Below are 20388 nucleotides of genomic sequence, written 5' to 3' on the forward strand. Positions count from 1 at the left end.
TTGCCTAATGGTCAACAACTAGTTTTAACACTGCATGAAGATCACAATAGTTTTTGTGATCTTCAGAAGTATTTTCTCTTATTACAAATTGGTTCTCACACCCTTATAAATATATATATCTTATTACAAGCATGTCTGTATACAAATGGGATTGATAAGAAATAGCTGGAGTCTGCACAAAATGACTTCCTCTTACAGTACCTTGATGCAGAAACCCTCTACTGTCCACTCACAATGTTCACTTGCTCTGCTTGTAAGCCTCACACAGATTTGGTTGCAAGCTTTTTAGTGTACAACCCTTGAACCGAGTATCCATGGTAACTTATGTACACAGGACGCAGTGGGGTGGGTGTGTCATGTGCTAACACGTCTGGGATAGTCTCTACATGATCTCACTCAGTTGACTGTTTGTTGACATGAGTTGTTAAGAACATCTCCCAAACACTGATCATAACACGCATAGCTTACCTCTGATTAATGATGTATGACAGTGAATGTGTAATCATTGATTATGATTGTCATAAGGCACACACAGAGAACAAAATGTTTTATAACTATGCTTTAGATAGGTGTTTTTTTATTTATTAACTTCATTTTCAGCAACTTATAGAAATTGTATTCCAATTTGGCCTACTGTTTTGTTTTTCATTTCCCCCCCAGCTGTATCTATGTGGTTTATAGATATTTTAACAATAATTTTCTTTATAAAAATAAAACAACAACAAAATAAATTACCTCCAGTTGATAGTTTTTTGTTAAAGGGATGATGAATGACCATGACTATATAAGCATGCTAATACTCTACAGCTCAGTGTGAAATATTGCATGCAACTGATTAAATCCAAAGTTGTTTCTTTACATAGCCCAGTTAGACCATTATTCACCTCTTCAAATATATTGCACATCCCAATTAATACTCAAGTAGTCATACACGTTACATGTGAATCAGCATAAACAAAACAAAAACACAAGCTTTTGAATACAAAATATATTTGGATAATCATCGGTTAAGCTTTTATTTTGAAAAACGCCTTCTATCGGAAGCTGTCATACAGACGCTAGCAACAGCAGAATCTTTTGACTATCCAATGTGCTAAGAGCTAGCAGTTTAAAGGAGCTTCAAATTTCCCTTTAACACTAATTTTAACTCTTCATTCATTTGTGTTCTTGAGTAGAGTGTGCGTCGCTTCAATTCTGATAAGGTACAACACTTTAAAACCACGTCTTTAATCAAATGCAGCGTTTGCGTGTTGAAATTAACGCTAGATAACAGGCCACGCTCGCGCTAGTCAGTTAGCATAACTTCGGTAACATCATGCAATAAGTGTTTCTGATGTCTTACTGTCAGAAAGTTAGCGTATTAGTTCAACAGAAAGTGTGTGGTTCTTACAAAGCTTCTCTGATAAGTAGTGAAATCTTTTCTTTGTCATTTCGCAGTCATGGCAGCGGATTGGTTGGGTAGTTTGGTGTCAATTAACTGTGGGCCAACACTGGGAGTCTATCAAGGAGAGGTGGTGTCTGTGGACCAGTCCAGCCAAACCATCTCCTTAAGGCAACCTTTCCATAATGGAGTCAAGTGCCCTGTCCCCGAGGTCACATTCAGGTAAAGCTTTATTTAGGATTACCGCAGTAACATCTATGCTTTTCTTCCTTTCTACACAATACATTCAACATCACATTGACAAGCCACAATATCAACTAAACAGAATGAAATAACAATAAGAGAAAGTAAGTAGTTCACAATGTCACCTCACCAGTAAATAATTAACGCATATGACAGAGTTGGTAAAATAGTTATATACAACTGCACAATCATTGCCTAAATATAATCAACCTTCACATGTAGCCTAAACTGATTTCTTTCTTAATAATTGCTGTGCTTCATTTCTTTTTAAAACTGATCCTACTGGTAATCTGGGTTCAGTGTAGTCGTAGTTTATTCCAGTTTGAGCCCAATACATTACATTGTCTTTTAAAGCATTGGTTTTAGGTAAAGGTAATTTGAAGCGTCCCATGGAGGTATGTCTGGTTTGTCATAATAATGTGTATCATTGGTGTATGTTTGTTGTGAATATTGGTATGTAGGTTTTCTTAAGGCACAAATGTTACCAGGCTGTATGCCAGTCTCTCTTCCACCCTCATACATGACCGCCTGGCATGCACCTGCTCCTCATTGAGCAGTGATGAGCAGGGGGGCAGCTCTGTTTTGAGTGAGCTAAAGCTGATTAAGCTCTTGTTTTGAAGCACGTGACCATATTGCTGGACAGTAATCTAGGTGGGATAAAACTGAATATTGTATTATTATTATTATTGTGTTCCCTCATGTGTGACTCTCAACAAGTTGGTCTCTTTAGCTCAGCCACAAATTGTTTGCTGCCTAGATATTTTTCACAGATTGGGCTGATTGACAGCCACTGTTTCTTCCTGTTACTAAATATACTATTTTACCTTTTTTTTCTTTCTTCCTGCAGCGCCATTGACATAAAAGAACTAAAGATTTTAGATATCATAATGGGCAATGCTAGGAACAGCTCTTCTGCATCCACAAAGGTAGGCAGCGGTCCAGTTGGAGTCCCAAAGGTCGACCCCAGGTCTGTGGAGAAAGTCAACTCTCCTCAGCACTGCTCCAAAAGCTATGGAGAACGTCACCTGGACATACCTGGCCAGCCAAAAGGATTTCGTCGAAGACACAACTCCTGTAAGTGCAATGTAGCGCAGTCAGATAATATAGGGAGTAGCAGAGTAACGGAACACAAAGGTCACGGTTTGGTTCATACCCCGTTTTAGGAGTCACGGTTAGTTGAGAGTTTGGTACAAAAGGGGAAAGAAATGCATAAGGACAAGTTTCTCTTCATTTATTTTGAACAGACTGAGGGCTTATTGTTATGCAATGAAACTGAAAATACAAAATCAGAATCAGATCCTTCATTAGTCCCACGATGGGGACATTTACCAGCAAAAGAACAGGAAAGTAAAGTAGGCGACACAATAATTAAATGGAAGGAAATAGTAAAAGGAGTAGAAGTACAAAGTCGTTGATTAAATACAAAAGCGTTACAATTGTTGCTGTGTTGACATTGTCTCTGCATTTTTCCCATCAGGGTCATCTAGTAGTCGAGGGGCAAACCAAGCGACACCGAAAAAGAACGGTGTGAAGAACGGTCAGGTGAAGCTAAGAGACGATGAGTGTTTTGGGGATGGCATGGACGACGGGCTGGAGACAGACTTTGATTTTGAAGGAAACTTGGCTCTGTTTGACAAAGCAGCAGTTTTCTCAGAAATCGACATATCAGAGCGCCGCAATGGTGCAAGGTCACGTGGGACGCCTCAAGAGCAGACGCCCACTCGGTACCGTCACGATGAAAACATCCTGGAAGCCAAACCTATTGTGTACAGACAGATTACTGTACCTCAGCCTGGGACCAAAGAGTACTGCACTGGTAAGTTGTTTCACATTGTAATGAAACAAAAGGTAGTGAGGGAAAACTATCATCTGTTATATTTACTTTTTACCTTGATCCTTTTTTCCATACAGACTCTGGGCTTGTTGTACCCAGTATATCCTATGAACTACACCAGCGTCTGTTGTCAGTGGCTGAGCGTCATGGTCTCTCACTGGAGCGCAGAATTGAGATGACTGGAGTGTGTGCAAGTCAGATGGGACTTACATTGCTGGGTGGGCCCAACAGGTAAGCATGTAGTGATGGTTTTAAGCAAAAAAGAGCTGCTAGGAAGTGTCGTTAGCCAGGTACATTATCAGCTGTAACAAAATCCCAAATTATAGTAATGGGATTTTCAATATTGAACAAATAAGCTATTAATAAATAATCAAACAAAGATGTCACAGAGAGCAGAGTTTTAGAAATATATTGCATTTTTTCTAGTTGTGTCTTTATATATTCATATGATGTATTTGTTAATGTCTTCATAATAGTTTTAAATATTAGACACATTTGGGCTTCTATAATAATGAAGCTTATTATTTTATATGCCAAATATGAATTTACTGGCATTCAGCGAGAGTGCATAATTCAACTTAGTTCCTTTTTCTGTTTCTTCCAGATTCACTCCAAAAAATTTACACCAGCGTCCGACAGTGGCTCTGCTGTGTGGCCCTCATGTTCAGGGAGCTCAGGGCATCAGCTGTGGTCGTCACCTGGCCAATCATGAAGTGGATGTCATCTTATTTCTGCCCAATTTTGTCAAGATGCTCGACTCAGTCACCAGTGAGGTCACCCTCTTCAACAAGACTGGTGGCAAACAGGTGTCAAGTGTCAAAGGTGGGCATATTTTTCTAATTTTATTTTTTACGTATTGCTTTTATCTCTCCCAGCCGTAAAATGTTTTTCTGAGATCATAGTAAGACTGTATCCTCAAGGACCTATCGGTGTTGCAATATTCTTTTATTTACTTTTTTATACTGTCATGGACTGCTGACTCCTCTTAACCAGCCAATAGGAGCCTCGAGTGATCAACAACTGCTTCTGTAGCAGTATATCCGACAATACTCTGCTGAATGCACTTTTCTAGTTTTACATTTTGCATTCGAGGTGAGGTCAGATTTTTTATTTGTTCTCTCTGACTTCACAGACCTTCCAGACAGCCCAGTGGACTTAATCATAAACTGCCTGGACTGCCACGAGAACACATTCCTGATGGACCAGCCTTGGTACCGAGCCGCTGCAGACTGGGCTAACCAGAACCGAGCGCCAGTGCTCAGCTTAGACCCTCCTGGTAGTGGACAGGGGCAGGCAGTCGAGGCCAAGTGGTCCCTCTCTCTTTGCCTCCCCCTTCCCCTGGCTGAGGGGGCTGGCAGGGTATACCTGTGTGACATAGGTATTCCTCGCCAGGTGTTCCAGGAAGTGGGAATTAAGTACATTTCTCCTTTTGGCTGCAAATTTGTCATCCCTCTGCACTCTGCATAATGCCACTAATGGTCAACATGACAGATTGAATCTTTCACCCTCCATGACCATTTGGGTTTGGTGCCTTATATTCCAGAGTTCATCCATTAAGTTTCTAACTCATCAGCACGTGAAAGGGACCACTGTTTGGTACATTAGTTCTACAAGAACTAAGTGCATATAGCCGGGATAGAAAAGAGCTTTATTCAAAAATTAAATGTGTTGGTCATCAGAGGCTTCAGCCATTATGTAGATACCATTGTATTTACATGATGCCACATAGTTTTCAGTAGTTTTAGACAATCTTTGACTTAAAATGGAAACATTTGTGAATGTCACTGTAATCTAACCTCATTCCAAATCTGGGGAATAAACACAGATCCACCATATAGTACATGCAGATGTGATGTTATTACATTAGTTTGGATGAGACAACATGACTACAATCTTACATTGCTGTTACTATTGCTAATGGCTGGCCTTATAGGCTGCCATACTCTGCAGAACTCCGTTACTGTTGTAAGATGTTTTAATAGGATAGAAAATCCATTTAAGCAAATGTGGAATATTTGTCATTTATGTGAGTAATTTTTGTATTTTCAAACTAAACCAGTGTTGGTTGAATGGAGCAGCTACTGGAGAGAATCCAGGTATCGGCAGTTTTGTTTGTTCATGCTAAATTAGGCTGTCATGATAAGGGCTTTGATAAGATGACACTGCATGCAACACCTCTTTGAATCTTGTCTTTTAGGCAAAAAGGTTTGCCAACTAGATTTTGTTACAATAGAGAGCCGAAGTCATGACGTTCTACTAGCTTCTGTCACTCAATCTCCATTTCTTTCATCTGTCACGTAAAGACAATCAAGACAATTGGGCATCCACTACAGCAGTTGTTCTTAGAAATTGAAACCTTTTGTTACGTTAACAAAGTTAAACAACAATTACTTTGCGTGCATAGAAAAAACTACAAGAGTGGGAACTTCTGTTATCGTATCTTGGTTTCGTCCATATCCATAAAACGTATAGGTCTTACAGGTGTGGCTTAAAGGCCTCTAAAATCCTAAATATTGAATAAACTGATATTGAAGCAAGCCACACGGCATACAGATGACAAAGACTGTTCCAAAGCTAGAGTGTTTAGTTATTTGAGAAGCAACAAATGTATCAAGATCTTGATGTTTGCTTGAGAACAGAACCCGGAAGTTGCAGTTTCACTTTGGCTCTCTATTGTAAAAGGACCATATCATATATTAACCGATGTTAAAGACCATATCGTTTAACCGATGTTAAAGGACCATATCGGAATGTTTACAAGTTTGACTTCCTTAACTGCAAATCATGAATATTTAACGTGTTCTGATCTTTTTCAGATGCAGACTACAGTTACGTTTAAAATATATATATTTTCCTATTGGTTTCCAAGTATTACTAAAAGAAAAATCTATTATCAGACTCTTGGAGCTCTGTTATGTTGCGAATCCATCACAGCAAACATAATGTCTGTAGTAGTTAAATGATTGTTGTGTGGTAATGTAGTTGATTTCAAAAAGTCTACTCTGCATTACACTGACAAACATTAATACATTCTTGACATTACCTGTGATGGACTAAAGTTTCAAGAATGTCCTAGTAGATTTTCTTGTTGTATAGAAGCCAATGGATGCCTGGAAGACAACATGCATATACATTTATAACACACAATAGCATGGTTTGCAGATGGTTAGTTGAGATGTAAAGTGGAAATGATTTGTGTTAAATGGTGGTATGGTCCTTTAAGTTTCAAACTACCTTGCAGCTAAGAATGTCAACTGTTTTTTTTTGGGGTTTTTTCTATCAAAGTTTTGTTGGTTGACAACAAGTAGCGTTTTCTAAAGTACAAATGCTCTTTATATTTGGGATTCAAATGCATTACTGGGTGAATCATCTTGATCTAAACTCTCAAACAAGATGCAACATCATGCACTGAGTGCCCTCTTTGAAACAATTGGATTCGGTTTTTGTGATGAGAAGTTGTTGAACATTCTTTTCATGAATCCCCCCCCCCCCCCTCCTGATGTTGTGGAGTATGCCTGTTTGTGTACTCAACCATTAGTGGTATTTACAATGAAGCTAAAGCATAGACTGTGAAATATAATTAAAGAAGAGCTGCTTGTTTTGTGCTGCTTTTTGAGGCCTTGACTGAGGGGTCGTAGGTATTTCTACTGCCAAATATTTTTGACAATGAAAGTCAAACCCTTTTGCTTATTCTTTTACAAGACCACATTCTTTTTTAAATGTGTCCAGAACAGAGGGAATTACATGGACATGCACATTGTATTTAACATGTCCTTAAATCTTCTATCAGTGAGGTCCAGTGTAGTCTAGAAAAGGCTGGATTGACGCTGTTGCAGAAGTTACAAATTATGTCATCTGGGATATGGTTTATGGTGTGGTATTGTGTCCACACATTAACTTGTTAACATCTCAGGAGGATTACAAAATACTTACATTATATTTGTTGTTTTTTCTCTGTGCGCATTATCCTGCACAGGGTTCATACACTGATTCAGTGAAAATGACTTTTCATGCACAAAGGGTTTGTCCTTTCTCCAACATTCCTCCGGCCTGATGTGTTATGTCACATCTGTTGAGACAAGTCTGGTTTGGAAACATCAGCCAGTGTTACTGAATGTGATGAGGATTATTGTTCTCTTTGGCCGCCAGGGGGCCATTAAACCACACTTTTGGTGGCTCTTCCTTATTGTGTTGAAATGGCAGCTTTATGTACTATTTCCTCAAACAATATTGGTATTTCTCTACGAAATGTGAACAGTCAGAAACCATGAGGTGATCTGGCTTTTACACGGAAAGCCACTGGGTTGTAAGTAAACGAAGGTTATGCTTATTGTTATGTTTTGTAATTAGTTTACATGTTTCAAATTCTCAGATCTGCACTGGGTGTTTTAGGTCATGCGAGATTAGTTTGCAGTTCAGGAAAAAAAAACAACAACCCCGCATTAAATAGCCAGTGGGAGGTTTGGTCTAGACAGGACAACAGTTTCCTTTTGAGAGCGAGGTTCATGTGCAACAATGCTGTGCAGTCCTCTTGTGTCATGTCTGCAGACTGAAACAATAAAACACTTTCAACGTTGCTTTATGTGTGTGGACTTTTTTTTTGTTTAAAACATTGATGATCTAATTCCTTCACCAACTTTACTGAACTGAATTCAGTGATCCAGTTTTCCTCGGACTAGTTCCTCATTAACGCGCATGTGCACTGCGAAATCAAGGTGGGGCAAAAAAAACTTGAATGTTTCTGACGGGGAAAAGGAGTGGGGCAGCCTGAAGCACACTCAAATGAGTCTCAAACGCATTCATTTAATCGCTGCAATATTTAACCAGTTGAGTTATCGCGTGTTTTCCTCTCACTTGACTTTCTCCACACCGACTTTGACCAGTCGACACGGAAGTTTTACGTTCGTATAAAAGTTAATTTATCGTCACATAAAGCGACTTTTTCAAATAATGTTGACAGGAGACGCACCAACAGCAGTCTTTGCTGGTTTTATTGAGATACTTTTGGACTGCTGAAGTTTCAGGTCACCTGAGGCACATTTCACTTCCTCATCTGGACTTTTTTTCTTCGACATCAACTGTCGGTCATTTATTTCGTGAATGGGAATTTGCTGTCGCGCAGATGAAAACGGACTTCGGACAGTAACCAAATCACCTGTTATTGCCTCAAACCTCTCAGTTTTTGCCTGCAAACAGGTAAGAGTTTTATTTTGAAATGAGGCCGTGGCTTGTAGATGCAGTAAAGCTGTTGTGTTGTGGCACACTTTTCTAATATGGAGCTAACATGTGGGCCAGCTTGTAAGTTACACTTCATGTTATATTATTGTGCAGTAACTGACAGCTCTGATGAAGTTTATTAGAAAGGATCCTGAGTGGCAAGTAAGCTACATAATGATGAAGCGTGTATCTACTCTTCCATTTATATAATTAGCTCAAAGTGCTTTAAAGTAAAAGTAAAAATAGTTATAATAAATTAGATTTTTCTGCCATTTGGGGTGCAGCAACTGCATTATGCAGCTCTACAAATGTATCTTATCCCAACATGGTAGATAATGGTATTGATAATGATAATCTTATTCTGCTCACTCCAGAACTCACAGAGCCTGCGATCTTTTGGCAGTTTTCTTTTAATTTACTGACTGTGAAACTGGCTGCACTTGCAGAGGGGTTATTATTATTAATGATTTCTCTGTTTGCCATTGGCTTTTCTCATTTAATCTCTCATTCTCAGGAAACTATTAATAAAAAAAGATCTTGAGAAGCTACCAATGCACTATGTGCCAAACAGAAACACGTTGAATGGAACCAGTATTTGTGGAAGAGGGGAACTGAGGAGATATTGGGTCAGTTTCAGGGTGATGCCCTTTGGCTGAGACAGCAAGTTTCTGAAAAAGAAGGCAACAAAGACTAAAGCCAGTCTGATTCTGGCTGGCTTAGCCTTAAAATATGCCCGCAAATAAGTTTTCATTTACGAAACTGAAAAGAAGGATGAAGCTGGCGAAACAAGCTCATGAAACCACAGCAAAGTGCATCCTGCTACCCTGTAATGTTGCATGCATGGCTGCATCAGCAGAGCAGCATTGCACTGCATCGTGTGCACAGCACCTTCAGCAAGGAAGTGTCCGTCCACTGCTCAGGCATGGCAGCCTTGCCTTACATGGTGTTATTGATGTGTTCACTTTGTAAAATCACCAATTGTTAAGTGGCAAGATCTTCATTGTGTTCTTTTAACTTTGGATAGAAGTAAAATGCAAAGTTTACTGTAATGCCTGGGTGCCAAATTGAGGGGGGTTTCCCCTGACTGACAATCATTGATTTCCTCTTCCTGTTACTCTAAAGACGGTCTTGTTTTTAAATGTTAAGTTTTGTATTTATGATAAACAAGACACTATTTTATGTGTAAACCCTTTAATTTGCTTTCATGCCTTGTATTACCGAGTCTCACAGGCAAAACTGACCGTCATTAAAGTGACACAATGACTGCTTGTGCTACAGGGACTGCCACTGCACTCGTACTTCCTGTCTTACATCCTGCATATGGTTGTTTCAGTGAGCAGTGTTGCGGCACCAGAGTCCAGCTGCTGTCCTGGAGGCAGAGGTGATTTCCCCCTCTAAGGTTCCTCAAGAACATCGGCAGGCTGTCAGACCCAGCTGGGTGAATTGGTGGCATGCTCTCCTTCTCTTTGTCTACAATTCTCACCACTCGGTGTGTTTGGTGCCTGCCAGATAAAAGCTTGGGGGGGGGGGGACATGTAGAGAAATCATTGTTTCTTTCTCTCTGCATTTGGCCCTGCCACCCTGCTGCTGTAATGGTGATGATAACAGGGCAATAGCTTCAAAGCAGTCGCAGATCATCCTGAGGCTGGAGAGTCAGGATGAGGGGCAGATTACCCAGGATCCCCTGCTGCACATAGAGGAGGGATGCAGGAGCACACGGTCAATAACACAGACCTGATGCTCATTGTGACATTTGTACTGCAGGATATCTAGTGGTGGAGGAAGTATTGAGATCCTTACTTAAGTAAAAGCACAGAGGTACTATCAGCACAATGCATACTGTATGTAAGCAGCATTTTACTGTTGTAGCTGGTTTGAACTACTTTATATATCTACCAACTTTCAAAGGCCCCTTCAAAAGGTCACAAGAACAATCTGAGTATGAAAAAAGAAAAAGAAGTTCTGATAAACACATTTTTATAAATGTTTTGGAGTTTGTGCGGTGAACCCTTATTTAAATGAAACCATCTGAGATGTTAAGAGGGTAAATGTATCTTTGGTGAAACTGCAAACAACTAATAGACATCTGAAATGTGACGAAGTGCCTCAAGTAGACACTGCTTCTTTGTAAGAGGTCATGAGCCGAAAACAAATTGGATCCACTGAATTAATCTTTAACGAGGCATTTTATTTTAGAAAGTTTTTCTTTTTTGTAAAATGTTTATCTGAAATGTAATGAGTAACTACAGCTATCAGATACATGTAGTGGAATAAAAAGTGCAATATTTCCCTGTAGTGGAGTAGAATTACCCTAAAAGGGAAATAGTCCAGTAAAAATTCCACTTACACATTGACATTTCAAAGACCAGCGCATAATGCTGTTTTTCAGTGGCACATTTGCAGATCTGTCCACATAGCCATCCTCACTTCACTGTATCACAGCAGTTTTTGCGACACCTTGCAGGATCAGCATTTGCGCCTCTGTAGATAGACAAGGGAGTGGCAGATTTAAACAAGGCCAAAGAAGATATTTCTACATTCCTGTCCTGTCTTGCTTTGTGCAGTCAGGATCTGTACAGTTCAGACTACGACTTGCATTAGACAAGAGTCAAATGTTGATCAACCGGTCTAGTTTGAACAATAGGATTGTTATGGATGTCAACAATGCGCAGAGTGGACACTATTAACTACATTAGCTTTGTTTGACAAGGTATGACGCCTCTTTTTATTAGTTACTTGTTACATTTTGAGTCTGTTTGTTTGTGCTCTTTGTGCTCCTTCCTGACTCCATTCATGTTCATTCTGTCACTGAGTTTGCTGGTTTCCTGTTGCTTTCAGTAGCTTATGTAATGTCTGTATCATGGCATTGTTAGGTATTTGAGGTTATTTTTGTCTGTGTAAAAGAATTCACAGGATAATAACGGAGCAGCAGACACGAGTTGATTGTACTCGCTGAATAAAATTTGAAGTACAATTCATATCTCCAGACCTGCAGAACTGAAGCATCGCTGCCCCTAAAGCTACTCAGTGGACAGCCTGATGATGATGGACTTGTCAATGAGACAGGGGTCAGTAGAAGCTCAGGGGTCAATAGAAACTCAACAGATTTACAATGACAGCCTTGTCCCCTTACTGAAAAGAGCAAGCTGTGGTTCCATGTAGAGCTTTCTGGAAATGGCAATGTGACACCATGACAGACTGAGTTCTGTCCCATTCAATCAGCTGCTGGTGGCCTGCTGCTGAGATGCATTCACTGTCCCAAAAGAGAGGAATTAAAGTGCTGTTGTGTGTCGGCCTTGGCCCCATTGATCCATTCCTCACTTGGTGAGATCACTTTTGCCCCTATACCAAGGACTTTGCCAAGACAGACTCTGTTGCAAACAACAACTTCTGTTTTTAGAGCATGGTGCGCAGGATTTCCTGCTTCATGTTATCACTCATACTCAGATTTTAGTCAGAAGATTTGAATTTTCACCTATTTTAGATCTGTTTGGCATTGCCGGTCAGTCCACTACTTTTGGTCCAGATTGAAATATCTCAACAACTGGAAGGATGGATTACATTCCTGGTCCCCACATGATGAATCTTACTATCCTGATCCCCTGACTTTACCTCTAGCACCACCAGGAGGTTGTAATTTAGAGTGAAGCGGCTCGTCAACTGTTGGATAGATTACCATGCAATTTGGTGCATACGTTCATGGTCTTTGTTCAACTTTGACGATCCACTGACTTTTTTCCATGTTAGAAGAAGTGTTACGATCTTTTACTTAAGTAAAAATAGCAATACTATAAAGTCTATAAAAGACTGTAGCTCATATGAGCTGTGATAAGGGGTCACCTGGAGAGATTGGTTTGAGTTCTTCACAATGAGCGTTACAGCCTCAAAGTGCTACTAGCATGGCTTCAGACTTAGTCTTCTTTTCCTGTTATGACCTTCTGCACAGTGGGGTGTCCTTGTTGGGCGTGGGAAATATTTCCCGATAGACAGCTGCAGTACTCCACGGGGGACAACATCCGTGTCATCCTCGTCATACCGAGTGACAGTCCTCTCTGGGACACACGAGAGGTTGTGAAGAGGCTGGTCATTTATTTCAATGTGTGACATAGAACATATGCCAGATTATGTATTCAATGGAAGAAACCTTAAAAGGAAGAGCTCGGAGAGTGATATCAGCAGAATCTTTTTAATGTGTCTTAGTACCCCACCCAAATACTGATGAATTCTAAGTCTGGGCTCTCAAACAGGAAGTCGACTGCATAGTAATGAATGTGTTGGAGGATGTGACCTCATGCAAAGTGACAGATCCATCAGAGCCAGGGTTTTCCCTCCAGAGCCTCACCACTTCTCCATGGGAACCTACACAGGAAGAGAGGATGTGGTGTTCTGGGGGAGGATTGAGAGGGGGGATGTTGAGCATGACTTAATCCATAGGTCATCATTTCGTTATAATGCCTCTGCTCTGATTTTGTTGTGCATGTATAATGGAAACATGGCCCTTGGATGACTCAGGCCTAAGGCTACAGTCGCAGTGGCTGCGTTATTGACGTTAAGAAACGCTGTGCTGGATGAGTCCTTCTGGCCTGGTTAGAACTCACCACAAGTTTGCATTCCAGCGCTGAAGAGAGCGATCTTGATTCCTACCAGGGCCAGTCATTGGGGCTCAGCTGGAGAACCAGTGTGTGTCCATTTTTGGTCAAAATGAACTGGATACCATATGGAATACAAGCTACAAAACTTGTTTCAGGTTTTCTTCCTTGTATTAATAAGATATGATATAATTCAAAAATGTACTTTGTAGTATATTTCAAAGTTGATCTGAAGCCTGGTCTTTATGCACATGCTGTTCCTGCGTCATGGAAACATTCTGGCCCCAGTTGTGAAAGTTAGATTAAAAAAGACTAGTTAGTTCTGCTTTCTGTCTCGGCAAGTTATTTTTACACACACTGCTTGCTCTAACGCAACTCTAGTGCGTTCTGATAATAGCTGACTTGTTTACTACTATAATAATAATAATACATTTTATTAAACATAACATAACATTACAAAACATAACTCGGCAATGAGTTAAAATCGGTATAAAATAGGATGCAGTTGTTGCTGTTAAAGTGGGTAAGCTAGTTTTAAGTATGTGGATGTGAGGTACTAATACTATGAATGTGCAAAACCACAAATTCGAGGTCTTCCTGTGAATGTGTTTGTGGTTAAGTGGATATCTTTAAAGGAGCGTCATACTGAAACAATTCTGTTTGTTTTCTTAGGTACTGTATGTGTGTGTGTTTACCAGCTCTAATGGTAGCAGCTAGAAAACATCACCTGTGAGAGGATTGAACCACCTCACCATGACAGAGGTCCAGGTAAGATAGGCCTCCAGAGTGTGTGCATGTCACAACTCAGATACACAACAAAACATGTCTTATTAGGAATGTGTTTACTAATTAGGGATATGCCCATTTCCCATAGACTCCATGGCCGCAGGGCACAGAGTGTGTGGCCAGGTACAACTTCAAAGGCACATCAGAACAGGACCTTCCCTTCAACAAAGGAGATGTGATGTCGATTATTATCGTCACAAAGGTAACGTTTCATGGCCTTTTGAACTTATGTTCCTTTTTAAATTACAGAGTTTTGCATCTGAGTTCTCGTGCAATATTTACTCCACATTAATATTTAGTTTATTCATTTTAACCATTTCTGAAATTTTGTGTTTCAGGATCCAAACTGGTACAAAGCAAAAAACTCTGCAGGTCGCGAAGGGACTATTCCGGCTAACTATGTTCTGAAAAGAGAAGGTGTGAAATCTGGAGGCAAGCTGAGTCTAATGCCGTGAGTACACAGGTTATCAGGGTTTATTTAGTTCTGATTCCGTTGTAATCTGTCACTTCCTTTAGAAAACAGGATTTGGTTTATGTATCTGTCTATATTTCAAAAGTTGCCACCACACTAGCGTGTCGTTTCTGTAGCGATGGCTAAAATAGCTCTACTTTGCCCTCTCCCTATGGCCGTGTGGTTGCTGAAGGCAGATGGGCTATTTGTCGTGGCAGTGGCGGCGCTGTAGTATGTGAACGGAGACCACAGTTGGGTCGGGCTGTGTTGTAATTGCAGTGCACTTGTGTCTGTTTCCAGCTAGGCTTCGCTTGAGCTCTGCGTAGTTTCCTGTTGTTTCTTTTCTATCTCAAACTGAAGTAATCTCAAACATCTCCCTGCTTGTCTAAGGACGGGTTTACGTGTGCATGCATGCGAGCATGTGAATACATTTTAGAGCCCTTTATCAAAAAATGATTTTAAATATCACCAGTTAGTGGTTAAAGGGGATCTAGGGGCCGTTGAGTGGAGGCAGCATTGTGTCTATGAACTTCCTGTTGTACATAACTGAATGGAAAATACCTCCTCCTATACCTCAGAGAGAGAAGCTGCTTCTGTTTCTGTTTTTCAGCTTTTCTGTGAGATATTTAAATGCAACTTTCTCATTGGGGCTCATGCAAATGGCTTAACTGTACATTCTGTGAATATGAAAATTGTGAAAATGTGTGAAAATTCAATAGTAGAACTGCTCACAGTTGATATGCAAATGACTGTAATCTATACCTCTTGATCTCCAGAACAGTATTTGTTTTATTTGCATTAAGGGCCCCCCATTAATCTTGATAATAACATTATGAAGTGCATTACACAAGGAAAGATGAAAGTGTCCCAAAGGCTAATGGAAAATAATCAGCAACAAAGATCCAGAATGAATCCCGGCAGTCTTTCCCTAGTTACCGGCCAGAATGACTATTCGGCCTCCGTTGCTTTACGCACTGATGTCGGCCTGATTAATACCTCTTAAAAAGAGTTAGAAGCATCCCTTCCAATGCTGAACATTATAAACTTGAAGGGCAGATTTATTTTAGGACTGTTTTATTAGACTGCAATAGTTTTGTGTACATAATAAACTGAAAAGGATCCAAATTTAGTTTCTAAAATGCATAAATTATCCTCATTTGTTTTGCTACATAAAAGAAAAAGTATTCAGTGATTAGATTAGTATTGGTAACAGAGTTGTAGTCTGTCTCTTCTTTAAGATGCTTCTGTTCCCTCTCTGGTTCTTCCACTCACAGATGGTTTCATGGGAAGATAACGCGGGAGCAGGCGGAGCTGCTGCTTCACCCTCATGAAACAGGCCTGTTCTTGGTGCGAGAGAGCACCAACTTCCCCGGCGACTACACCCTGTGTGTGAGCTGCGAAAGCAAGGTGGAGCACTACCGCATTGTCTACTCCAACGGCAAGCTCACTATCGATGACGAGGGGTACTTTGAAAACCTCATGCAGCTGGTTGAGGTAGGACATTCACATTTGGTTTAGTTTTATAAATAAAAGGAGGTGTTTCAGTGTTTATAACGGTGCTATATAGAGCGTTTGTTGTATTTTCCTGTTTAACAGCCCCTGCGTGCTACCTTATAGACCACATGCAGTTCCTGGAACAAATAATGAACAGGAAGTGTCAAAGAGGAAGAGTGAACAGCATGCTGAGGTGCAGAGTGCTAACCTCAAACTGACATTGGGCCTCTAAAATGAGTCCTTTTGCTGTTAAACATTCTTATTTTAAACAGAAGCACACGTACAGTATATAGTCAACAGAGTAAGATGCGTATGATTTAATTTTAGTCTGAATTTCTAAGTGAAAACCTTGTCAGTCACCATTATATATTTAGCCTATTTGACTATACAGCCCTCTATTGGTCATTGTGAAGCATTTCTTGCTGAGTTTTTGTGCGTCTAAACTATAATGATGGTGTTTTTATGTCATATGTATTTTTAATTAAGCTTTGTAAGTGTTCAGAAAGTTGATACAGTTATATGCTTGAATATTCCAAAAAATGGCGGCAGCACAGTGTCGTGAATCGAGAACAAACCGTTAACACGGGGAAGAATGTACAAGCTGACAAAACAACATAAAATCAATAGAGAAGTACATAAATGAAATAAATTGAGATCTTCTAAGAGATATGTGAGTAATAGTGAGACATAACAATATATTTCCAATATATAATCCAGCAATATATTAAATCTTTCAGAGCCAACTGTATTCTGTCCAGATGAAGGATTACCTGACAAATAATTTAGTCAATGATGTACTGAAGGCTGTTGTTTTCCTGTTTTCTAGTAACATTGTCTTTAACTTTATAAGGCTATATGCAATGAGCAACCGTTGGAGAGCCTTAAATGTGATCCCCATTTTAAATTAAATTAATATTTGGTTACGTTTGTTGTTGTGTTTTGTATGTAGCACTATACCACAGACGCGGACGGCCTGTGCACCAAACTAATAAAGCCAAAGCTGGAGGAGGGGACGGTGGCCGCTCAGGATGAGTTCTCCAGGAGTAAGTCTCAATTTGTAGGACCTTTTTTACAATTTATGCAACCACCATGTAACCCTCACCATCTTTGTAGCCTTTTTGTTTATGAGACTGCATGTTGTTTCCTCTTTAAACAGGTGGCTGGTCGATGAGCAGAAAAGACCTCAAGCTGCAGCAGGTTATTGGAAAAGGAGAGTTTGGAGGCAAGTAGCTTCCAAGTTTACACTAATTAGTACAAGTGACCCAATGTTATTGTGGCAGAGATCAGATGTGCATCATAAACATGTAGATAGGACCATTGCTGCTTTTTATAAGTAAATATTCAGCATTACATTTGTGTGTATAGCATTTGTACAATGCTTTTGATAAAAGGGAAGTAAAACTTTGAATATGCAAACTTGCTTCACTACATAAAACCCCAGGTCAATAACTCGATGAAACGCAGTCGCTCATGTCTGTATAGTTTAGGTGAAGGCTTTAGTTATTTTTGTTGTTGGTTTGGTATCTGGTTAACCGTTCATTGTTATTGTTTGTGATCATTCCAGATGTCATGGTGGGAGACTACAGAGGGACCAAAGTAGCTGTGAAGTGCATAAAAAATGATGTTACAGCACAGGCCTTTATTGCAGAAGCTTCTGTCATGACGTAAGGGAAATTACATGTTTTGTCACTGTGGTCTTTTCTTTTTAGAAACAGGAATACACAAGTCACATAACATGTCTGCGCGCTCCTCTCCTTCCTCAGGCAACTACGGCACAATAACCTGGTGCAACTGCTGGGAGTGATAGTAGAGGAGAAAGGGAGTCTGTTTATCGTTGCTGAGTACATGGCCAAGGTAGGTGGCAGACTGTCTGCCTGATCATTTGTCACCACCCACAGTCATTTTATAAAGATGTCACATGTCTGTTTGTCTGTTTTCAGGGCTGTTTGGTTGACTACTTGCGTTCCAGAGGCCGGACAGTACTTGGTGGAGAGGCTCTCATTAATTTTGTTCTGTGCGTATGACTTCAACAATATCTGCAATTATACTATATTAAAGGAAGCAGTGGAGTTTTGATCACTAGTGGCGCGAATTACATAAAACTAGCTCATGCTTTGTCCATCATTTAATCTTTAACACGTCTAGGCATATTTATTGATTATGCTAATATGGTTGATTTAGTTCCTACATTTAATGTTTTTAGGGAAAAACAAACTCTGTTTGGAAACATCAGATGTCAAATTACTTAATGTGTTTAGAATTTCTTTTACTCTGTGAATTCAAATGAAACATCTGCAGTTTTTAGAAGTGATAGTCTTGTGCAGAAATGTGTAGAATTGGTGCACAGTACAAAGTCAGAAGTCGCATGTAGGCCTACCTCAAAAAGGGATTATTATTAACCAATGAAAGGGACAAGAACAGCTGTTTATGCCTCTCTGTTTTATGCAATTCCACATATTGACGGGTGAAGGTTATGAAGTGAAAAACCAAGAAATCAAATCGAATGTTTCATCAAGTTAGAGATGCATTCGGGGCGAGAAACACTAAATGTAAACTAAATCATGTTTATTTGCAAGAAAACTCCACCCTGTACCCTTTAATATTGATATTATTTGACCCCATGATTGAGAGTTTAAAGAGAAAAGTGCTTCAGGTTTTGAACTTTTGTTTTCTTGTACTTTTACAGAGACGTCTGTGAAGCCATGGCATACCTGGAAAACAATAACTTTGTCCACCGAGACTTAGCAGCCCGCAACGTTCTTGTGTCGGAAGACAACATAGCCAAAGTCAGTGACTTTGGTCTGACCAAAGAGGCCTCTTCCACTCAGGACACTGCTAAGCTGCCTGTAAAGTGGACAGCCCCGGAGGCCCTCAGAGAAAAGGTGAACTGTAGTTTTCATGGACTGTTGCCATGTCGAGCAGTGTGCTTTGTCATGTGTAGCTCCAATTGATTGAAATAAACTCATTTGTGTGTTTTTCTCTTAATCAATAGAAATTTTCCACAAAATCAGATGTTTGGAGCTACGGTATTTTGCTTTGGGAGATTTACTCTTTTGGCCGAGTGCCGTACCCGAGAATTGTAAGTATCAATATCTTTTTGGAAAGAGGCATACCGAAAATATTAATGAGGAGTTGGGGCTTAGATTTAAGAGGGAGATTAATTAGCAATTCATTAACAGTCTAGACTCGTAGTAGTGATACTTGAGAACGTTTAGTCTATCATACTAAAGAGTACAAAGTAAGTTGCCAACACCTTTTCCCGTTCTGTAGCCATTAAAAGACGTTGTGCCTCGAGTGGAGAACGGATACAAAATGGACTGTCCAGATGGCTGTCCTGAAGTGGTTTACAACATCATGAAACAGTGCTGGAACCTGGATCCTGCTGCTCGGCCAAGCTTTCAAATGTTGAAGGAGTGGCTACAACATGTCAGCCAAGGGATGGGAAAAAAACAATGAGTCATCTGATGGAACAGACACAGGACTTTCCTCTCTCTCTCTCTCTCGTGTTGACCTCTTGGACCATAACCTAGGAGGGAAAAATAGATTTCAAAAGGACTGTTTTATTTTGCAAAGTTTACGATAAAGTTTGCTTTGTCCATGAACTGTTAATTAAAACTGTAAACGTTTATATTTTTTTAGCGTCATCACTCGTCTCAGGCTGTTCAAACTGCAGTAACTCTTAATAACTGGCTTAGTCGCTCTTTCTGCGCTCGGTTATCAAGAGTGAATGATTAACTGTCAAATTGACGAGTCTTTCCTTTGAACACAGTGCTGCCACAGTGCCTTGGCCGGATTTGTATATTTTATGTATTTTATGTTGATATCATTGGTTATATTGGTGGCGTCATTGTATTTTATGAACATGAGTTGACGTAACATAATTTGACTAAATTGACTGAATCTATCGGTTAAAAGAGGAGATACGTGTCAAAAGTAGGAACACAGTTTTGAGACGTCATTACATGCTGTATTATTTGTTACAATTTCCAGGTACACCTTTTTGCATGAATATTTAATTATTTTGTTAAAAGGACTAAGTTAAAATAACTATAATTATGCAGCTATATCTTTTCATTGATGTATAATTTGTGTTTGTTTGGATCCCTCCTATAAATCAAAAAATGAAGCACAACTTTGGACAAAGGTCATCTTTACTACTGATATAATAACACCATTCAGCTCAGTCGTGTAGACCTCATTCCCATGTACATAATTGCTATCTGACATCAATAAATGTTTTATTTTGTGAATCTTTAGATTCAACCAAATTTTCTGAATTGTGTATGTAAAGAGAATGTTAATAAGTTTACTGTGCTGCCATTTTCAACAATAAAAAAAAATATATTTTGAAAATTGTTTTGCAACAGCGACAATATTTTTAGCATCCTTTTTT

The 20388-nt window shown here is 39.7% G+C and overlaps 2 protein-coding genes across 3 annotated transcripts; both read left to right on the forward strand.

Moving 5' to 3' along the window:
- The first annotated feature begins 1042 nt into the window (after window positions 1-1042).
- On the forward strand, window positions 1043-8035 carry edc3 (enhancer of mRNA decapping 3 homolog (S. cerevisiae)). The gene is made up of 7 exons (XM_029434525.1): window positions 1043-1202; window positions 1438-1603; window positions 2472-2698; window positions 3102-3440; window positions 3536-3689; window positions 4063-4280; window positions 4591-8035. Exons 2-7 carry the CDS (start codon window positions 1440-1442, stop codon window positions 4923-4925), a joined length of 1437 nt encoding a protein of 478 aa, XP_029290385.1. The 5' UTR covers window positions 1043-1202; window positions 1438-1439; the 3' UTR covers window positions 4926-8035.
- Window positions 8036-8190: 155 nt separating this feature from the next.
- Window positions 8191-20348, forward strand: LOC115010111 (tyrosine-protein kinase CSK-like). Of its 2 annotated transcripts, none has more exons than XM_029434527.1 (13): window positions 8191-8654; window positions 13937-14032; window positions 14139-14252; window positions 14389-14501; window positions 15776-15995; window positions 16945-17038; window positions 17152-17217; window positions 17560-17659; window positions 17759-17849; window positions 17936-18009; window positions 18682-18877; window positions 18988-19074; window positions 19266-20348. In XM_029434527.1, the coding sequence occupies exons 2-13, from the start codon at window positions 14018-14020 to the stop codon at window positions 19449-19451; spliced, it is 1356 nt and encodes a 451-aa protein (XP_029290387.1). In that variant the 5' UTR covers window positions 8191-8654; window positions 13937-14017; the 3' UTR covers window positions 19452-20348. The 2 variants fall into 2 exon arrangements, with proteins under 2 accessions (XP_029290387.1, XP_029290388.1); XM_029434528.1 differs by lacking the exon at window positions 8191-8654 and adding an exon at window positions 13629-13787.
- Window positions 20349-20388: the final 40 nt, after the last annotated feature.

Source organism: Cottoperca gobio, chromosome 6 (assembly GCF_900634415.1).
Source record: "Cottoperca gobio chromosome 6, fCotGob3.1, whole genome shotgun sequence".
Taxonomy (NCBI): domain Eukaryota; kingdom Metazoa; phylum Chordata; class Actinopteri; order Perciformes; family Bovichtidae; genus Cottoperca; species Cottoperca gobio.